The sequence below is a fragment of the Drosophila teissieri genome, chromosome X (assembly GCF_016746235.2).
Source record: "Drosophila teissieri strain GT53w chromosome X, Prin_Dtei_1.1, whole genome shotgun sequence".
NCBI classification, from domain to species: Eukaryota; Metazoa; Arthropoda; class Insecta; order Diptera; family Drosophilidae; genus Drosophila; species Drosophila teissieri.
Genome location: NC_053034.1, coordinates 7,491,790 through 7,512,752, shown reverse-complemented (window position 1 = coordinate 7,512,752; position 20,963 = coordinate 7,491,790). Strand labels below are relative to the sequence as shown.

The 20,963-nt window shown below is 44.1% G+C and overlaps 4 protein-coding genes across 6 annotated transcripts; 1 reads left to right on the top strand and 3 right to left on the bottom strand.

The window, feature by feature from the left end:
• Nucleotides 1-269: 269 nt before the first annotated feature.
• On the bottom strand, nucleotides 270-3,795 carry LOC122623012 (putative inorganic phosphate cotransporter). The gene is made up of 2 exons (XM_043801884.1): nucleotides 3,157-3,795; nucleotides 270-2,158 (listed from the first exon to the last, which is right to left on the bottom strand). The coding sequence occupies exons 1-2, from the start codon at nucleotides 3,356-3,358 to the stop codon at nucleotides 654-656; spliced, it is 1,707 nt and encodes a 568-aa protein (XP_043657819.1). The 5' UTR covers nucleotides 3,359-3,795; the 3' UTR covers nucleotides 270-653.
• A 1,131-nt stretch (nucleotides 3,796-4,926) lies between these two features.
• LOC122623013 lies at nucleotides 4,927-6,239 on the bottom strand. Its single transcript, XM_043801885.1, has 2 exons — nucleotides 6,062-6,239; nucleotides 4,927-5,907 (listed from the first exon to the last, which is right to left on the bottom strand). The coding sequence occupies exons 1-2, from the start codon at nucleotides 6,149-6,151 to the stop codon at nucleotides 5,236-5,238; spliced, it is 762 nt and encodes a 253-aa protein (XP_043657820.1). The 5' UTR covers nucleotides 6,152-6,239; the 3' UTR covers nucleotides 4,927-5,235.
• Nucleotides 6,240-6,386: 147 nt separating this feature from the next.
• LOC122623070 (type-1 angiotensin II receptor-associated protein) lies at nucleotides 6,387-12,210 on the top strand. The gene is made up of 4 exons (XM_043801989.1): nucleotides 6,387-6,989; nucleotides 9,058-9,204; nucleotides 11,427-11,496; nucleotides 11,580-12,210. Exons 1-4 carry the CDS (start codon nucleotides 6,942-6,944, stop codon nucleotides 11,792-11,794), a joined length of 480 nt encoding a protein of 159 aa, XP_043657924.1. The 5' UTR covers nucleotides 6,387-6,941; the 3' UTR covers nucleotides 11,795-12,210.
• A 2-nt stretch (nucleotides 12,211-12,212) lies between these two features.
• On the bottom strand, nucleotides 12,213-20,168 carry LOC122623069. Of its 3 annotated transcripts, XM_043801988.1 has the most exons (7): nucleotides 19,993-20,168; nucleotides 15,039-15,047; nucleotides 14,326-14,647; nucleotides 13,636-13,752; nucleotides 12,910-13,193; nucleotides 12,684-12,843; nucleotides 12,213-12,620 (listed from the first exon to the last, which is right to left on the bottom strand). In XM_043801988.1, exons 1-7 carry the CDS (start codon nucleotides 20,042-20,044, stop codon nucleotides 12,458-12,460), a joined length of 1,107 nt encoding a protein of 368 aa, XP_043657923.1. In that variant the 5' UTR covers nucleotides 20,045-20,168; the 3' UTR covers nucleotides 12,213-12,457. The 3 variants fall into 3 exon arrangements, with proteins under 3 accessions (XP_043657923.1, XP_043657922.1, XP_043657921.1); XM_043801987.1 differs by lacking the exon at nucleotides 15,039-15,047 and having other exon boundaries at nucleotides 19,976-20,168; XM_043801986.1 differs by lacking the exon at nucleotides 15,039-15,047 and having other exon boundaries at nucleotides 19,980-20,168.
• Nucleotides 20,169-20,963: the final 795 nt, after the last annotated feature.

The following is a 20,963-nucleotide window of genomic DNA, read 5'->3' as shown; positions in this document are numbered from 1 at the left end:
CTATGTTTGTGCAAAGATTTTACATGGAGAGTTTGCCCCTAAAACTATGCAACTCTTTTGCAGCCAACAAAACTAAAACTATGCAACTCTTTTGCAGCCAACAAAACAATGAAAAGCCTAAAAGCCTTTTTTCAAAATGTTAGACTGCAATAGCTGTGTAAAATATGTAAATAACCAAACAAATCCCAATTCCTTAATGAAACAGAGATTTAGTCACCAGTTAAAGAGTAAAACGATGGAATCAGGTAATGTGCCACAGTTCGATATGTTTGTGCTGTTTATTTCGACAGATCTACGTGCCTTCGAGCGTGTATATCATAGATATATAAATATATATGTAGTTGGTATTGGTATACTTGTTTACAAAAAAGACGCCTAGCAAAACAAAAGTCCATATAAAAGGACGATACACGTATATAATACACTAAAACAGTTAACATCCTTACGATTGCCCGATTCCGATTTGGTAGCACTAGTTTCGTTTCGTTTTGTTTTGTTTTTTTTGTTTTTTTGGAAGCCACATTCTTGCATCCTGCATTCGGAAAACGTCGAGCCCAAATATATATGTATGTATATGTAGGATATATGTGTATATATCGGAATTATCACAAATGCTTAAGATCTAGCTAAAATAGCGTATAGTTATGCTTGCTTCAAGCGCGCTGGGATCGTGAGTTGCGTGCGGGTGGTGTCTTTGACCAGCTCTGCTCCTCGGCGCTGGCGAAGATCAGGTAGATGAAGTTACCGGCTATATTCAAGCCCGCCGCCAGCCAGAAGACCAAATGCCACTGGGTCAGCGTTTCGCGATGATTGATAATGAGCCCGATGACATACGGAGCCAGGAAGCCACAGATATTCGCCGCCGAATTGGTAATGCCGTACATGGTGCCCGCATAACGGGGACTGAGCGCAATGTGATTCATTTGGTTGCCAGCATAGACCGCTCCACCGAATGAGCCCACGCCGGCCAGCATGAAGGTGACCCACACCCAATCGCAGCCCACATAGATGATGCCAATCAGGCCCAGCGAGGGCACCACCGAGGCCACCGTGTTCCACAGCTTGTAGGAGGTCAGCAGGGAGATGTAGCGCCTGGCCAGCATCCAATCCGCCAGGGCGGAGCAGGCGATGCCCACGAACCAGGCGGTCAGATACGGCACCGCGTTCAGCAGAGCATTCGACTGGATGTCGAAGTGCAGGATGTTGCTCATGTAGGTGGGCAGCTCGGTTAGCTGCGTGTAGAAGGCCCATCCCTGGCCGCATTGGGTCAACAAGATGGCCCACAGCGGCACGGATGTGAGCAGCGATGACCATGGTATCGGTTCCTCCGACGGCCTCCTCAGATCGACATCATCTTGTCCCTCTTCTTCCTCGGGCTCCGCCAAATCCTGATGTATCAGCCTCTGAACATGTAGACTCCGTTCGATGTACTCTCGCTCCGTAACTGAGATCCTGGGATGATCGCTGGGCTTGTCGTACACCAAGTACATCCAGGCGATGAACCACAGAATGCCCAGCAGCCCGAAGATGTAGAACGCCGATGGCCAGCCACCCAGGAAGTCCTGGGAGCACAGCCAGCCGGCCAAAGGCATGGAGATGACTGTACCGATATTGGAGCCCGCATAGACGATGGCAGCGAACTTGTTCCTCTCCAGCGGCGGTATCCAATGGGCCAGCATGGCGTGCATAGCTGGATAGGTGACGCCCTCGCCCATGCCCTCCAGGATGCGGACCAGCACCAGCAGCGGCAGATCCCAGTGGGCGGCCAGTGGGGTGATGAGTGTAAAGATCGCCGTGATCAACACTCCATAGCCGTAGATCTTCTTACCGCCATACAGCTCGGCCATCCGTCCGCCGGGCACTTGGGTCAGCACATAGCCGTAGAAGAAGCTGCCGAGCACCAATCCCTGCGTGGCCTCGTCCCACACAAACTCGCCCTCCTTCTGCGGACTGGGATCGCTGCCATTGTGATGCGGCGCCGGCAGTGGACATGTGTCCGTATCAATCACCGATGAGTTGCTGTGCGGAATGGCCGTTTGGTTGACCATGGCCACAATGGCCACCGACAGATTGACCCGCATGGCGTAGACCACGGCGAATCCCAGGAAGCCCATCAATCCGAATATGTGACGCGTCTTCGGGCCACAGCCATGGTGTTCTGCGTGGGGAGAGAGAGGGGGAGGTGAGTAAAAGTTGGTTTGGGAGGCGTAACAACGATATCAGTTCCGGGTTTACTTAAAAGTTCTCGCAGTTCCCGATAAGGTACTATGTTTCACTGAAAATCCCTATATGCCATGCAAAATAATATCGCGTCACAGTTGAAACTAACAATTTCCTATTATTCTCTTTAAAATTTTCATGTAAAATGTTTGCCAAGGGAATTTTGTTTCTTATCAGATATTTTTTCCAACGAATTAAAAATATTTCAAAACTAAACGATCTGATACCATTAGAAGAGTTGTATGCGATCCGATCCATTTGGAATGCAGTTGTGTACTGTTCTAAAAAGTTCTGACAAACGTAGCTTAAAGTCAGTAAATTGAAGACGAATAAATTATAGATAGGCATAGGTGACTGCATTAGAGAAACGTGCGAAATGGAAACCGGAGCTTGGCTATTAGTCAACTTATACGAATTTGTAATACTCCAGTTATTTTACAGTTTCCTAATATTATAAACTTGAAGTTTTTATGCAATTAAATGAATTTCAATAGTATAACAAACTTGGCATTAGTTTTGATTATCTCTAAACCTTATAATACCTAACATTAGGATGAAATGAGAATTGAAAGATACAATATTCAGTTATTTAAGTAAACCTTTAAATCATGTACGCCCATAAGTAAACAGATTATAAAACGGAATTGGGGGAATTGTGAAAGATACAACACTTTTTGTTTACCATATTGGAAAGTATCTTTCAGTTGAGCACTGCTGCATTATACAGACATGCCAAGTGTTTATATCTGATGAAAGTACTGACCCAGGACATAAAAACTAACGTAAATGGAAAGCACTGCGAAGCAGAAATAATACTATTTTTTAAATAAATAAAGTTATCCGTATCTTGTAAGGCGAGTATCTACCTTGCTCTACCTACAAATGCTATAGCTAAGTAAATATCTTTCCCCATCTGTGTATCTCGTAGCTACTCACCCTCCGCAGCGCCGCTGGAGCGGATTAGCGGTCGTTCGCCGGAGCAAAACGCCTCCCGTTCGTCGTCCGCCTCGTCGTCGGAGCGGTCCGCCGAGTCGGAGGAGTTGGAGGAGGAGGACGGCCGGCGGAGGCGGGATGCGGCCGCATCCTCGTAGTAGCACGAGGCGTCCCGCGACTCATCCGTCCATTTGTGGGGTGGCATCGTGGCGCTCTATGTGGTTGCGTGGACGCGGATTGCAGATGTTGGGCCTTTGGAGGGGATTGCGTTTCTGGAGCGTCTTTTGAGCGTTTGGAGCTGCGACTGCCAGCGCATTTTCTCTGCCGGAGCGGCAGGCAGCTGTTGGTAATTGTATTGTATTTGTATTTGTATCGCCAGCGCCAGCGCCAGTGGCGGAAGCGGTTTTCTTGGCCAGCCAAAGAGACGGAGCGAGCGGGAATGGGAGCGGGAGCGGCAGCGCGAGCGGACACCTCACCACGCCAGCGGGAACCAGCGCAGACTGACGGACTGGCAAATGGCAACGGGCAACGGGCAGCGGACAGCGCAACAACAAAGCCAAGCAAAAGGCAGCGCCAGCAAACGTTGCTTCTAACCACAAGAGGGTCGCAGGGGCGTAGCCAGAATAGCAAGGGGGTTCCTTACGGGAGGCGATACCTTCTGGTGAAAGAAAGTAGCTGATAGAGTCTTAGCTGAATCCTAAGTCTTCCTAACGGCATTTGGTGGGGAGGTGAGGGGTGGTCACCCCTTCTGTTGCGCCCCTGCAGTTGGAGTCACCACTGTGCGCGCTCTCTCTCTAATGGCTGGCTCTTTGGCGTTCTCGCTCTCTCCCGTGTGAAAGTGGAGCATGAATGGTGCGGCGCTACGTCACAGAAGGGAAGAGAGTGGGCGAGAGAGTACAATTGAGAGAGGCGCGAAGAGAAAGGGGGCGGTGTGCGAGAAGAGAGTGCAGTGCGAAATGTATTGTTGTGAACTAACTTAAGTATACTATCTTTGTTTAGTTACAGTTAGTTTATTGCCACACACACCCGCATTCGAACACACACACGCACATACACAATCAACGGCGTAATAGAATAATTACTATTTGTAAAGAAATGAAAACAATAACAGAAATCAAAATTCCTGATAGTCGAAATCAAATAGGGAATATGTACTAAAATCTTGACTACAACAACAATGAGAAGAGAAAGGCCAAGTAGTTGCCAGCACACACACACACTCATACAACTCTGGCCAACACAATAGCAACGTTTAGGTATCAAAGCTCTTGTTTGCAAGTTAATTCAAGCTCTAATTAGAGAACAAAAGAAATGAGCAAAAGCCTAAATTCCACACATAATATGTATCTACAACTGAAAAATTTTCCATATTTGTTTTGGGTTTACAATAAAACTGATAAGATAAAGGGTTAAGTTGATCGATTGCTGCGTACATTGTTCTTTTAAAAATGTACCTCTGAAATCAAAAACAGTTCGCCTTTTATGTATTAACAACTTTTTAATGTCGATTTTAGGAGAGGCACTATTGTTTATCACTTAAATGGTTCCCTTGCAAATAAATTGGATTTTCAAGTTTACTGAATAGAAGTCCGTTGGTCCTATTGTAGTGACCCAAAGTGTATGAGTGTGCCCTTTAACTGCTTCCATTTCAAATGCTTTGCAGGATGTCTATTTCTGGAGCGCCACTTGCGCATGTCCCGAACAAGTGCCTGTTGCATCTTGAAATTCGTAGACCTACCCCAAATTCCCACAGATGCACAAAAGTAGGCAACGGATTTTTCAGTGGACAATTATTGACAGAGTATAAAAAACAATTCAGACTCGAGGACCTTCTGGCAATTCAGTTGGAATATTATGATATCATGATGGCAACTTAACTGATTTCAAAGCCAGATAATTTCTTAGAAAGTGTAGCCACTTTAGTAGTATAACTAGAAAGTAGTTAGATCAAATTCCAATTGAACTGTGAAAAAGGCCCCAAGCTACAGGTAAAATGCTTAGAGAGGTAATTCAAAGTATGGCTAAAAGAGCACCTGGATGTGTTTCGTTCCTGATCGTCCAGAGGTCCAGACGTGCAACACTTCAGTTGCCAAAGATGGTGCCCACGGGAAACACGATGATCCTCCGTTTGCCGCTCACCACCAGGGACTCATAGTGATAGTTCTTGACCAAAAGCACATCGTTGCGGTCGGCAGCAAAGGAGTCCCTGATGGGGTCCACGTCCGGATTGAAGCAGTTAATGGCCACAATATCGCTGGGCAGTCGTGGTATCAGCTCGTAGGCGCAGCCCAGCTTCTCGTTCCACAGGCTAACTTGGCCATAAGGCAGGGGATCCCGTTTGGCCAGCTCGCCGGCCTCCTTGGCTGTGCGGAAAGTGTGAACTGTTACCACACCCGTGGCTCCACTTCCCAGATAGCTGTGCACACAGTCGTACACCAAGACGGGCGATTCCCCTGCCTTGAGGCTGGCTCCTTGCACCGCCTTGGCCTTCAGCTGATCGATCTTGGCCAACGCGTTGATGTACGCCGGATGCTTGGACACCTCCTGGGACAACGGACGCAGGTCCTGGGCCACAAGGCCCACAAACTGATCGGCAATGCTCTCCTGGAGCAGCAGGGTGGCCACCGAACCCACGGCAAAGGGATTCTGCAGCGACTGGAGCAACTGCTGGCGTGCTGAGTGCAGATCCCCGTCCTCGAAGACGATCATCAGCTGGGGCGAACGCCACTGGGGCTCACTGGGAACCGCCGCCACCTGCAAACAGATACGTTTCAGTTCACAAACAGATACAGATACAGATGCAGATACATATGTGTATGAGCAACATGGAGCCCACTGAGATCTCGCCGTGTGACAATGCGATCAAGGTTATGTCGCAGGTTGGTGGGATTCGAGAGCTGGCACTGACCTTCGTTTCCTGCGACGACGGCTGCAGCTGGTTGACCATGTCGCTGGTGATCCTGGTTGACTGCTGGGACTGGGTGGAATTGCTGGCCATGCTCTGCGTCCGCGCACTCCTCAGATCAAATCGAAAACTCTCAGTGGAATCGCCCGATCAGCTGCGTTATCAGCGGCTCACGCACACATACACACGCACGTACGCTCACACAAACACAATCACACCGGGAAGATCGCAGATAATCTAGAATACCAACATTTTGGTATTATTTGAATTTTGGTATATAGCGCGAGCTGCGCTGCAGTCACACCGAAACGATTGCTGGCATATATAGCGAAACGGCGACGGGTCACACTGGCCCACACAACCCAATTTTAATTTAAATTGCAATTGGTCGTGTTGCTGTGCTGTCGGCTACGTGCTGAATTACAAGAAAATACAATTTTCTCCGGTTAGCTGATAGTTGTTGCGGTGGAGCCGTGACCAAACGTAGTTCGCTCTTTATTTTTGACGCCCCCGTGCGAAAGCAGCAACAACAGCGATTGCCAAATACCGCGCCAACAACAACAATAACAATTGGAGAACGAAGGAAGACCAACAAGTGCGCACACACACACACACAGGCGCACACAGATCCACTCACACAGGGAGACAATTGCGCTTTTAGCACCAATTGAAAGTGAATTGCAAGTGAAAATAGACGCAAAGTGGGACGATTTCAGCAAATTGTTGCACACGAAAATAACAAAACAGCTGTGCGACTTTTTTTTGTCTGTGTTTTATTGTTGTTGTCTGCGCCGCGTGGGGCAGCAGAAGGAGTGGGAGTGAGAGATAACTGCATTTGAGTGCGAGTGAGAAGGAGCAGCAGCAGGAGAGCAACATCGTCATCATGACCGACCTCAACGAGTTAATGGGATCGCCTTTTGTTCGTGTGAAGGTAAGCAAGCAGTGCATGCGATGCGGGAGACGAAATGCCGCTGTTGCACTGCGGTATCCAGCAAGCAGTGCACTGCACTTCCCCCCGCCCCCCATCCATCAGCCGGCAAACACTGGCAGCCATAAAAATATCAGTGGGCGACTAAGAAAATTTATGACATTTGACCAACAAAACAAGAAAATAATACAAATTTTGGATAATTATGGTACAGAAGCGGTCATAGTAATCGCATGCAAATGAAAAAGTCTCATTTATTTGTCGAGGCAGCAATAGGCATGGTAAATAGATAACATATGGTACAGCTGCGGTCAAAATAATAGCAGTGGGCGGCTCAACTCGCTGTGTGGCACAAATAAACAAACAAAACAGATAAAGAATTTTACGGATGCGGTCAGAAAATTGAAACTGGGCGTATGGAACATTTATGTATATTTGCTTTCTGGAGAATAAAGGCATGCAAATTAGATAAAAACTTTATTTAGAGTCGGATTTAATATACTTACATGTGTTTGGATGCTTATTTTGCATTAAAGGTATATGCATTTTGATGATGTTACCCCTTACAAAAAATGCAAAAATTGACCCAAAAATGTTGTTTTCTAAATCCGTCAAAAATGGTTACCATTGGTAATTAGCTGCTCAAAACAGTGATTCTTTCATCTTTATGATCATTTTTAGCCAAGTTATGATAAAAATCCTAAAGTAAATATCGAATTTTCGACAAAAGTCGATTTTGCTAATTTTTGTCATGAAAAACTCAGTTTTTTGGCCAAAACTTTAAAAATAATTGTCTGAATATGGAATGTTATACCTCGTTGAGATCGTGTTTAAATTTCCAATCGAACTGTATCCAACATATTAAATTCTATTATTTTGCCATTTTTTGCAAATTTTGATGATGGTACCCCTTACAAAAAATGCGAAAATTTGGCCAAAAATTATTTTGACAAAGTCGGTCCAAAAGTTATATTTTTGGTTAGTAGTGGTAATTAGGAGTATAAAAATGTAATTTTTTTAACTTTCCGACCATTTTTGGCCAAGTTATAACGAAAATACCAATCGTAAATAATGAATATTTGCCGAAAATCGTTTTTCTGTTTTTTTGCGAACTTTATTTTCACTATTTTTATCACGGCATTCGAAATAGTGGTCCAAATATGGAATGTTATACCTCGTTGAGCTTGTATTTCAATTTCCAATCGAACTGTGTTCAAACATTGAGATGCTATTTTTTTCACATTTTTTGCAAATTTTGATGATGGTACCCCTTACAAAAAATGCGAAAATTTGGCCAAAAATTATTTTAACAAATTCGGTCAAATGGTGATATGGATGGTTAGTATTGGTAATTAGGAGTAAAAAACTGTAATTATTTTAGCATTCTGAGCATTTTTGGCCAAGTTATACCGAAAACACCAATCGTAAATATTGCATTTTTGCGGAAAATCGTTTTTCTGTTTTTTTGCGTAAATAATTATCAGTATTTTGATCATAACATTCGAAATATTGTTCCAAATTTGGAATGTCACACCTCGTTAAGCTCGTAATTAAATTTCCAATCGAACTGTGTTCAAAAATGGGAACTTAAATTTTTTGGAATTTTTTTGCAAATTTTGATGATGGTACCCCTTACCAAAAATGCAAAAATTGGAAAAAATTTGTTTTTCTATAAATCCGTCAGAAAGTGATAGGAAACGTTAACATAAGTAATAAGCTGCTCAAAACAGTCATTTTTATGGCTTTATGGCCATTTTAACTAAGTTAGATAAAAGATACCTGGGTTGCTATTGCGGTTGCCGCGGCTGTACGACTCTCACTTGTTGGGCCTCCATGGGTTAATGGCCAGTCGCTGGCTGATTAGCACCCCAAGTAGTTAACCGCAAATGACAACCGATACGATGCCAGTGACTGCAATTGGCAACTTCGCCGCCAGATTCGTGGGGCTTCACTTGGCACTAAACCGCTTATGATTATGCATATGTGCTAACCAGATAACCAGATAACCACACATATATAGTTGCCATATTGCATTTTCTCATATTTTCCCTTTTATCTCTACATCTTGCAGCTGGTGGCCTTTGTGCACTTCTTCTTCATCTCGAATGCCATGCTGGGAAGCTGGGGCCATGGGGCGTATGAGTTCTACAACTTTCTGTTCCTGATCGCCATGTTCTGGTCGATGCACAGCAAGGACTCCATCGAGGCGATCCAAACGGTAAGTGCGATCAATAGAGCGAGTTTTGATTTTCCCAATTGAGGAGGCTCTTCAATTAACTCGTTTAATTGGCTCGTCATACTCTGCATTCTGGAGTATCACAGCTTGGACAAGCCATATGCACAAGTTATTTGTGAATAGTTTCAATAGCTAGCCAAAACTGATTTATAATTCACCATATATGTAGTTTATTTTCGAGTGTGACATCTAGTTGTTCATATTGCTGCAATTGCATTCGTACTTACGACTTTGGTTACGTATGTGAAATAGCTTTCCATTCATCGCTTTTTGTGAGTCATGAACGTATTGTTGATAGGCCTCTAAGTAATACAGATGAGTGGGTTTATGGTGCATTGTGCACTGCGTTCATCAATCACCAATCAGTTCAATATAGACGCGTAGCAATTGCCTTTGGATTTTAGTGCTGAGATTTTAATCAACTGCTAGACGACTTACATCGATATCAACGCGGAATTTGCTAAATCGTTCCAAACCGGTTTGTTCAAAAAAGCGCCAATGGGCAATTAGCATACTCATGCGAAATAAAAATAACAAATGTTCTCACTAAAATAGTTCGACATCGGCATCAGGTGCCAGCGAGGAAATCAAGATTAAAACAATGAAAACAGCGATTGATTGCGATGGTGATGATGCACTCACTGAATTCATACAAATTGTTCAAGAGAACTTTAGAAATATACACAGAGTAATGATAAAAGTGGCGAATGGGAAACAGGCATGTATATTTAAATATTTAAAAAGCGCTGCTGGTGACGATAAGATAGCACACTTGGGTTATCCAAGTGGCAATGCTTTGCTCTTTCCCAAAGTGATTTACAATGGGGACTTTGTCATATATGTTTAGGGTTTATGCACTGGCAGAAAAGCTTTACACTTGGCAGAGAAAACTGTGGTGCTGCTTTCGGCGAATGCCAAAAGTTGCGGCGGCGTTATGGCCAATCAATTTGCTTGCTTATGGACTAGCTGAGCCATAACTGGTTCCCCGCGGCCCCGATCTTTAATCTCTAATGTTCTGCTGCTCCAGCCCTCGAGTGTGAGTGGATTCAAGCCGTCGAGTGGCATGGCCAAAATAATAAAAGCAAAACGGAACCAAATCCCAATCTGAACGCGTGGAGGTATGCTAATGAAAGTGGACTTAAGTCGCATGTACACAGCGAGAAATTGGCATAATGAATAGTAGTTCCATGCGGGTTTTGCAAACAAAGTAAAGGTTTTTGCACCGTTTCAAAATGTTGTATATTTTTATATATTTACTTGCGAAATCCAAACATTTCTAGTGTAATGAATACCTAGTATTTCCACATCGAAGTCCTGTTTCGTTGGCAAATTGCGTGTGAAGTTGGGGAAATGCTGGTATTAATAGATGAGTTAGCCGTCCGTAAGGAGGGCGAATGGCTCAACTTTGACCTTAGGCCGTCCGAAAAGTGACCACGTCCAGCAAAAGGCGGCCACCTCAGCACCCAGCCACTCCCAACTACTCCCAACTACTCCTGCTGGCTGAAGCTACCACCTTTACTCCTTTTCGCCGCCTTGAAGGACCTGCCACACGCGATTCCCTCAGCAGTATAACATACATATTGTATATAAATCGGGCATTACGATGCCCATTTAACGAGGATTCGCAGCCGGCGGGGCTTGTTTTGTTTTGTTTGGCTTCCTCGAAAGCCATTAGCAACGCCTCTTAGTCAGTCCAAGCAGACCCAACAGTTGAGCTCAACTCGCTGTCAAATTCCTGGCCAGCCAGTGGGTAATCCTGGCCAAACTGTAAAAGAAAAATCAATGAACATAATTTATTTAATTTCAAGCATGTAAATTGTGAAACTCAGTGCCCTCAAGAAGCGGGCAAAGTGGGTGAAGTGGCATTTTCCCCGGGTCTGGTTGCTTGAATTGTAGCATATGTTGGCCAGTCAAGTTGGCCAACGTATTATTAACCAAATTGGGACACGTGTGTCGTTGGACACGTGTATCCGAAGCATATGTAAATTATTTACACTCAATATCCACGCCTTTGTCTTACTGTACAGCATTTTTCAATCACACACTGAGCTTGTATTTTATTACCTGAAAAGCCCAAAAGGCTGCTTGCTTTTCTTAAGATGAAACACAATTTCACCCGTGTTTATACGAATGCTGGATCCTTTATCCCAACCACTATCACTCCCCCCCACACTCATGACGTTTCATTTCGTATCTCTTTGCAGGCGCTCGTCATCAACGCTTCTAGCATTTTTTTTGATATAGTCAGCATTTCTCTTCATTTCGGTATTATGAGTAAGTCATCCTTATCGCTACACGAAATACCCAATCGATCCTTGACGATACTAATAACCGATTGTCTACCATCCACGTTTTAGATGGCTGGGCCGTGGCGTTTAGCATCATCAATCTGATACTGCGACCGGTGAGCGTGGCGCTGCTCTACAAGGAGTTCAACACGAGGGGCGGCACCCTGCCCACGGGATCGGTCTTCCCAACCAGCCAGCAGCGCAGCTACCAGGACATCGACCGGCCCACACAGCCGACACCGACCAACTCGCAGCCCGGACCGAATGTGGCCAGCATCTTCTAGGCTCTTCTTGGCCACCAGAACCAGAACCCTTCCAAGTACCTAGACACACCAGATACACCACTTCGACGATAATACAGCGAAAGACAGCGGAACAGCAAAGACAACCCATATGTAGTAGAAAGAGACTCGACTAGTCAGTGTCGTTGCCGAGAATAACATGCAAATTTCCCGTGAATGCGTATCAAAATTTTATATATATACATAAAGTGTGTTTTTTTTTTTTTGAGCGTTGTTTTGTTAGTGCAATATTGTGAGAGAGACAACGAGTAAGGTTAAGCATTGTAGTTAAATATGACATCGGGATTTCGAAATGAAAAGTGTGTGCGTGTTTTCCTTGTCCCATATACACATATACACACACACCCCTTTTTTTTGTACGTTGTTAACGAATAAAGTCGGCTAATCAAACCATTAAAGATACACATCTATATATATATTTATATTCGTATTTGTATAACAAAGATTGCAATTCTACTTTATACTTATCCTAGATAACGTTAACGCTAACTGTAAACCCAACAGAATATTCGACAAAATAAAAAGCGGGCGTCATCGTTTGTAAAACAATAAATAGAGCGACTCCCTCTCAACTCCCTCTCTCTTCCTAACACCTCCTGTACAATGAACGGAGCCACGAAACCCCCGACTTGTGGCTACCCTGCATCAGAATCCCTCCTTGGCCGCCCGGAACTTGTACTGGTTGCTCCGCCCGTCCAGACAGGGCACCTGCACCAGGTTGAAGTAGATGGAGCCCATCAGCTGCGAGGCCGAGGTGTTGGTCATCTTCAGGCAGGAGAACAGCATGTCGTCGCAGATGCAATGGGATCTACGCCGAGTGCAAATGGATTATGTATGGATTATGATATGCAGTAACCAATTTCCCACTCACTTTGTGTACAGCGAATCGTTCATCAGTTCGTATTTGTTCTGATATGCACGGATCTTGATGGGGCAGAGATCGTGTTGGCGACAGCATCGATCCATGGCCATTTCGCTGCCCAGGTCGCTGTACGTATCTGCGATGTCGCCAGTGCCGCACCACTTTGTGCCTGTGAAGAGGAGTTGTAGTGCATATAAGTGGAACATCTTGGCATCTTCAAATGTGACCACCTCACCTGGTATGATGCCACTCAACAAGGAGAAGGGGCTGCGCGGAAAGATGTTGGTGGCCAGCTTGAGGGCCACTCCATCGTTGGCACCACCTGTTGCCGCTGCATCGCCGCCTCCACTGCTGCTGCGCTCACCGCCCTCCAGCTGGGATTTGTGGCGGGAGGCGTAGGTCAGCTTGTCCACGTGCTCGCACTGATCCATCAGCTTTAGCATCTCGTCGAATTTGATCTCCAGCGGGCGGTTGTAGTGCGACAGGCCCTCCAGCAGCATCTTGCCCTCCTTGTCGTTGCTGAGTTTTTGGGGGAAAATCGATGCGAAAAGTTAGTAAGCCCTTCTCTGCGATTCTCATACCCGCCAGCTAAGAGCATGCACAATGGTTGGCAACTAATATTTGCTATATATATTATAATAATATTTGTTATATACATATAATATAATAATGTTTGCTATATATAATATAATAATATTTGTTGTATAACAGTCGTGCATATTGATTTGTTATGAACGTGATGAGTCGTGTGCCTGATCAAATATTCAGGGCATATGCAGTGTATCCACTCTGATCAGCTGTTCACGTAAATCAGACAAAAAACTACTTCCGCAAAACCTCGATTTCAGCCATAACTAGTTGGCCCAGCATATGCCAAACCAATATTCGATATTTGGTTGCGTGTTATGCATTTCCTTAAATATAATTATTAATTTTTCTTTTCGGTAATGAGTGTACTTACTAGATCTCGATCAGCTCGCAGCCGAGTAACAGCTTCTGCGGACCCAGCTCCGTTACGGCTATGGTCAGATCGTGATGGTATATCATGATGAGGGAGTCGTTGCTCACCCGCTTTCCACTGCCAAAAAAGAGAGTGTAATATGTATGGAAATATTTCTAATAAATTCAAACATAAATAAAATACATAAATCTGATTCAAAAATATTTGTTCGGTGAAAGGCTCAACATCCCATTTACTTGGCATGACAAAGTGTTACATCTAAATATAAGTAAATAAATAATTTTCCTGTGTGTTGCGCGCGTAGACTTCAGATTTGAGTGATAGCTCGCTCCGTGTGGCGACTATGGGCACATGGCCAGGCGGCCGACCGTGCGTATACGTGATGTCCATGGCAATGGACTCTGTGGACGACGGAAAGCCATTCAAGTCGTTCGTTGGCTGACTGCTAATCCCCCAGCCGGATGGCATGCATAACCACTCACAGTCACATCTTCATCTGGCAAACGCTGCAATGCTAGATGTTCTATCTTCGCTCAGAGCGCCTTTCTATGCGCTTCTCATAGTTTTTAGCTAAACGGAGCCTTAGGGGTGCAAAGTTCGCTTAAATTCTCTAAAATTCCTTATAATTCCCTTAAATTCCTTATAATTTCCTATAATTTGGCTACATTTTTGGGTTGGACTACGACTTACCTATACGTCTTCATTTGACGCGCGCTGCGCTGCTCGATGATTTGCTGGGTGAAGGACTGGAACGAGGGGAATCCCTGGAGGCCCTGCGGCAAACTGAAGGACAACGTGGGCTTGGCCACCGCCTCCGAGGTCAAGTAGCCCAGGAGGCCGCAGAATAGCAGCGATGCGAGCAGCTGGAGGCGCCGTCGCAGCCAGAGGTTATAGGGCATCTTGGTGTGGCGCGTGTGGTTTACTTCTTTCGATCTGGAGGAGCTGCCACTAAGGCATCGCCGGCTGGACTGAGCCGCTACCCAAAAAAACAACCGGCACCGTGTCCAACCAACTGTTTCCCAGGGCGAAAGAGAGAGAGGCAATTCACTGTGGTTAGTCTTTAATTTATAAGCCGGAGAAGTTCGCGCTGCTCTATTAGTCCGCACTACCAATACCAATATCAATTCCAAGGCGACCAAGGATAGGGTTGGAAGGGTCAAGGGTGTGCGTGTCAGAGGTTGAAGGCGTCGCCAAACGTTTTTGAATAATTCAAGACCTCTTTCACCGCAGACAAGTGGTACCTGGCACAAATGTAATATCTTCCATTCGATTATTGTACATAGCCATTTAGCAATACAGCTTATGACTTATTAATTTCTAGTTAATTTCCTTTCCCTTCCCAGGCTGCTGGTCCTAAAAACATGTTCAAAGGCATTCGCAATACATTCGACAGCAAACAGCACAATTTCCGACTGTTATTTTCGAAAGAGAAATATTAAAACAAACAGTGGGTGAAAGTAAATTGGCCGTTGAATTCAAATTTCTGTGCACGCCCTTCTATGCGCTTCTCATACTTATTAGCTAAGCAACGAGGTGCTCATCAGTTTTCAGTATTTTTTGCAGTACTTTTTTTTTTTGCATATTTAGTTTTTTTGGTATAATGTTTATAGATTTCATTTTCATTAGATGACATGTGCAGTGGGTGCATCGGATTATATCATATCATATATATTTTTCATGTGTACAAGTTGCAGCGGCCGCTGGGCCAAGTTCCCAGCTGTGGCAGGTGCCAAAACCGGCGACTCAGGTGACCTCGTTCCCAGTTGCCCCCCACCCCCCTGGGAAAATGAAGAAGCGAGAGGATCGGAGGCAATCGGTCCAAAACAATGGGGAGTGACGACACGCGCCTCTCTACTTTGTACCCATTACTTGGCCGCCCAGTTGAATGGAAGTCATGTATTGCATCAGGCCAAGACCTGGCCAAGAATCGGCCACGCCCAGCCATTAACTGGCAGTCAACGGGGCGTATACGTGCAACACACACACACATACACATTACGTATACGCAGCGTTGATGGACAATGGTCTATCATTGTGGCAGTGCGGTTGACCGGACGGATTGACAAACATTTGGCCAATTACTCGTAAGTGGACAGGTGGGCAGGTGGGCAGGTGGGCATGGGCATACAGATTGCCGCTAATCGGTTTTCCATTCAAAATTCACTTGCTTTTAGCGCAGTGTATTGAACTGCATTTAAGTGGCTAACCCAAAAAACAATGTATATTCAATTTGGCATTGTTGATTAGTTCATAAATCAAGGCATTCATATTCGTTCATCGCCTAATGTCGCGCTATTATTTTGATGTATTAAAGGGGGGCGGTGAATGAAAAGATAGCGCTCATCAACGTTTCATCAGTACAGAATAATTAAATTCAGTGCCTTAGCCCTGAAAATTGAGTTTATTGCTTGCAATTGCTGATCGCCAATCTATTGCACACCTTTTGCAGCTGACCTCATGGCTCGTGGCCCGAAGGTCAGGGGTTAGTTGTCCCTTGACCTTCGCTTAAAAGCGAGACGTTGAACCAGCGCAGGTAGAAAGCCCCTTTTTCTGCTATTTTTTTCAACTCACCTGACTGGCGAATGGCCTGCACACACGCACCGCCAACCTGCTAATAAAGCTGCCAAAATGTCCCCTATAACACCTTTTTTTTTACCCTGCCCTCCCCTGCTCACCCACCATTCATTTATTGTTATTACTATTATTGTTGCTTTTTTCAGCTTTTTGTAATATTTTCTTTTTGTCACCGCGTAAACATACTTTTTGTTTGGAAGCCACGAAACCACGAAAGTTTACGCAAGTTTTTCGGCCAAGAGCGGAGTTTTTTTCTTTTTCTTTTTTGGAGAGGCGGCCCTGTAGGTGAGCAAAGTGAAAGTGATTCCATTGGGGATCGGCGACTTCGTGCGATTTCAATGGCCACTGTATGCATACAGTCAATAAATAAGATGACGATGCCGGCCACAAAAATAAACCAAATGAGTGGCGTGTGTGGCAATGGACCTTGCGTGAAACTACGACTCCACCCACTCCACTTAAGCGCCGTCCCAGAAAACGAGGCTTAAACACACCGAAAGAAATTACATAACCATCTTATAAATTTTATTGATGCCAAATCGAAGATGACTCGACTATTTGCTATCCAAGATACAAGCTAGAATTCAAATAAACAGCTCACAAGTATGCAAGACCCTGGAAAATATGTACATTTTAGTCGCAAAATACCAGACTTCGTTTTTCCCACTTATGTGTGTCAAGTGGAGCAGTGGACGACTGATCACCGGTTAGTTCAATGCTAACCGAAAGTGCAAACAGCCAAGACAAAAATGTGGTCAAAACGAATCTGCAGCGGAAAATTGGCAGCTCCAAAGTGGCTCAAACGAGTGATTGTTAGACTTTGAAGTTCCGGAATTATATATATATATTCACGGTGATTTCGATATACAAATTCCCACTTGCTACAATTGGCTTCCACTGACCGGAGTTTCTATTTAATTTGCATACATCTTCTGCTTTGGTTTTAATGGCTTCTAACGAACAACAACAACAATTGAGAGCAAACTTCGAGGTTTGCGTAGGTCAGACTTCAAATGGCTTTTGGGCAATTAAAAGCAAGAACACGTGGAGAGCCATAAAAAATGTTACTAAACAAAAGTGCAAGTAATTTTCAAATTAGAATACTCACAGAAACTTAAAGTCAGGAAACCATTTCATTCGCTTACCAACAAAAATATTTCCTGAAGTGCTAATTATACTTTTATATTTTTAAGCTGCTTCTGAGCCCCAGTTCTATTTCGATAGAGTCGTTTCTCAGTCACACAAAAAGAGTCCATGAATCACACTACTTCCAAACGGGTTAGCATAGTTTAGCTTGTTTTGTTTAAATAATTTTTAATCTCTTTACAATAGTTCTTTTTCTTTTTTGACAATTTCAAACTAGTCAACCCAATAAAAAGTGTCAACTCATTTTGGGCGCTTATTCCCTGGAAATGGAAACCCAGTTCTTCGGCGGAAATGAAAAGAAATCAAATCAAAATCAAAGTGAACTGAAAAAATGATGAGCGATGAAATTGCTCTCGAAATTTCTAACAGTTTTCATCGCTGATAGCGGCTAATGGGAACCAGAGATCATCATCATAACGAAAGCGCTGGGTTTCAGTTTAATTTCTTTTTATTGTGTTTTTTTTTTACCTGTGATCCGTGATGGATCTGTGAATGCCACAGGGTCTTGCATCTTGAAGTGCCTCACGACGCAGACTTCCGGCCAAATCGGGTTGGCAGAAGCCAAACGAAACTTGGCCAACTTGAACTTGGCTGGTTTTGTTATGTTTTTTTTTGTTGCCGGCGAGAGTTGTGGTCGAGTTCAAAAGTGCAAAAAGAGCAGAGCCATTAAAACACGGCATCAGCTGCTCCGGGGCCTTGGCATAGGTCAGTGAAGCGTATTGTGGCCCAAACCAAAAACAGAAACAAAACCAAAACCAAAACCAAAACCTAAGCCCCCTGCCAGCTTTCCTCTTGTTTTTCAAACACCCTGCAAGAAAGTCCACCTAGGGCTCAAGATCGAAGATCATGTTTCCAGAAAACTGCTGCATTATTACCTATTTTATATAAAGATATTAAATATAGCTTAATGTGGTGGCACTTCCTTAAAAGTCTGTTAGTAATACTCACAACTAATTGTTACAATTTGTTGAAGAAGTTCTTGAAGGTAATACATTTTTATACTTTTATTACTAGAACTTGAAGTTAATACAAATGCAAAGTTCAAGCAATTCTCTCTATAGCTATATATATTAGAAGCCATTTTCTTGGCTGGCCATATGTATTCATAATATACTCATAATATTCAATGTGTAGAGCATCGCCAGTGTCGGCTTGCCCAGCTGGCCGTGTTTATCGCTGTTTTTCTCGTATTTTACCCGCCGTCGAGGGAGTGCAGTAAAAGTGGCCATGGCTGCAGATGAGCCACAAAACAGCGAAGAAAAACAAAAAAAAAACAGAAAAAGGTAGAGAAAAAACACACATAAAATACGACCACAGCACCAGCGGCTAAATACAGAAAATAAAAAAGAAGCAACAGGTTTCCAGCTGGCGTTCGGATCCGCGGATCCGCGGATCTTCGGATCTGCCTTAACTTTCACATTGGGCCCCTAATTGTGGGCCTTAATCTCGGTTAATTTGCTCCAGTTTTGATCCGCGCTTGTGGCGCACACTGAGAAGCCAGCTGCCAGCTGCGAATGAGTAGTGTTTGGCACCCGAAAACTCCCTGGATTATGCAATTGGTTGGGGGAAATCGTTGCCTCTACAAAGCAGAGTATCCAACGACCGCGTCGCACTTCACAGCTGCCCGCTAATCCGACCGGCGGCTGATGGTCATAATGGCCATTCTCGTCCAGCATGCCCATTATAGGCATCCCCATTCCCATTCCCACTCCCATTTCCATTCCCATTCCATAAGCACCAGAGCAGAGATCCCCAGAGCCCATCCATTGTGTGCACGGCCAGAAAAGAGTCATGCTGTTTACGACAGTCTACCTGGCGTATACGTAACGAAGTTTATGATCCGTATCATGGTCAAAGCCACAGACATCTGCATTTTGCGCACATTTTGTGATCATAAAAAAACAAGCTCATTTTATATATCGTTTTCCATAAAACTGTTTAGAAGCTGTGACCTCTGAAAACGAAGCGCGTAATTTATGAACTATACATAACTATTCATTGGAATAAGAGGGCTCTTAAACGAGGATCTAAGTTCGAGATTTTTCATCTTTAACATTCTGAGCACATAGCACAGTGAAATCGATTGAAATTCAGGCAGTGCATGATTTAACCCATTTTAAGGTTCCCATTAACTTCTCGATCGTGGTAGGCCATAAAAGGCAGAGATCCGCGGATCTTCAATGAGTGTGCACTTTTGAACTTGCGCGCCATTTTTGTGGGCCACGAATGCAACTTCAACAACAAAAAAGGCACAAAAAACCTGTCATAAATTAGATATTTTTGAGAAGAATTCTAGTTTGGGATTTCTGATTTGTAGTAGTTGTAAAAAGTTATAAAATCAACCCAAAACATATGTAAATAAACCTTTCAAAAACCTTTCTGATTAAACTTGTAACTGCAGAATGTTTAAACAAACAATTTAAAGGTTTACAAAATAGTTAAAAAAAGGCTTTCATTGCAAAAACTATTATTGGCGATCCTAATTCCTTGGGATGGTGGCAGCAACTTCCCAGACACAGCAGCACTTTTAAACTTATGCACTTAGAACGAACAGTTTTCAGTTTTCAGTTTTAATTTGCGTTTTTTTGGTACGCCAGGTCAGTTTCACTTTTGCACTCACTCACTGGTAAAAAAAGCGAAAAATCAATTGAAGGCCTATTTCTTGCCACCGATTTTGGATGAGGCGCATGCGCAACCGCAGTGGCACTTTTGAATATATAGCGATATACTCGAACTCGTACACAACAAGTGGCTATAAGCTATAAAGTAAAACAAGCGGCTCGGCAATCGCAGTGCAAACCGCTCGCTGCCGCGCAAAGTCAGCAACTAACTGATCGATCGGGCCCAAAACCAAAGCCAAACCAAAAGCCAAAGCCAACAGCCAACTGCCAAGAGAGCCAGCCGAGAAACTACAGACAACGAAAAACCCCACTACCACCAAACAAAGCTGAACAAAAAGAAAAAAATAAAGTAAAATAAACGACAACTTCGAGCGTCGGCGGCAACGAGACAGCCGCGAAAATGTGTCAAAAGCAAAAGCTGCGCCGTCGCGGCAACAACATCAAAAGCAACAACGACGCAGCGAGCGCAGGTGGAAGTGGAGCACCTGTTGATACCCTGGAATAATGTAGGTAAAGCTATTTACTAGGATATGCCGCGAATCATTCACTTAGTATAATGACAAGTCTGTTCTTTTCAATTGTTTTGCGTAATAACAATGACTCAATCTTATGAGTTACTAAGCACAAACCTTTTCTAAGTTTTAGGGACTTTTTCCCACAGTCTATTATTATTATTAGTTTAATAGGTAGCTGGTAAGCAGTAACCACCGATTAAATGCAACTTTTGGCATTTTTGATGAGTGGAGTGGGCGGTATGAAGTTGTTGCTGTTGCGCTGCTGTTGTGATGCTGCTGCTGCTGTTGTGATGCTGCTGCTGTAGCTGCTGCTGCTGTTGACCCATTTTAAAGCGACTTCGCGGCAGATGCATCTCCTTGCCAAATGGCGATCAACGCGCCTGCGCAGAGTTTTCCCATCGCAGCGGGCTTGTTTGGAGCTGTTTGGGCCTTCAAGCCCGACCGGACCATCAATTGTGGTTGCTGGCAAAGT

Bases quoted from the DNA above. Each gene is read 5' to 3' on its own strand.
- LOC122623012 (XM_043801884.1), bottom strand. From the start codon at position 3,358: ATGCCACCCCACAAATGGACGGATGAGTCGCGGGACGCCTCGTGCTAC. The intron at 2,159-3,156 runs GTGAGTAGCTAC...CTCCCCACGCAG, and splicing joins CTCCAGCGGCGCTGCGGAGG to AACACCATGGCTGTGGCCCG.
- LOC122623013 (XM_043801885.1), bottom strand. From the start codon at position 6,151: ATGGCCAGCAATTCCACCCAGTCCCAGCAGTCAACCAGGATCACCAGC. The intron at 5,908-6,061 runs GTCAGTGCCAGC...ATCTGTTTGCAG, and splicing joins CGTCGTCGCAGGAAACGAAG to GTGGCGGCGGTTCCCAGTGA.
- LOC122623070 (XM_043801989.1), top strand. From the start codon at position 6,942: ATGACCGACCTCAACGAGTTAATGGGATCGCCTTTTGTTCGTGTGAAG. The intron at 9,205-11,426 runs GTAAGTGCGATC...ATCTCTTTGCAG, and splicing joins CCATCGAGGCGATCCAAACG to GCGCTCGTCATCAACGCTTC. The intron at 11,497-11,579 runs GTAAGTCATCCT...TCCACGTTTTAG, and splicing joins TCTTCATTTCGGTATTATGA to ATGGCTGGGCCGTGGCGTTT.
- LOC122623069 (XM_043801988.1), bottom strand. From the start codon at position 20,044: ATGCGCCTCATCCAAAATCGGTGGCAAGAAATAGGCCTTCAATTGATT. The intron at 13,194-13,635 runs GTAAGTACACTC...CCAAAAACTCAG, and splicing joins TGCGAGCTGATCGAGATCTA to CAACGACAAGGAGGGCAAGA. The intron at 12,621-12,683 runs GTGAGTGGGAAA...CACTCGGCGTAG, and splicing joins AACGATTCGCTGTACACAAA to ATCCCATTGCATCTGCGACG.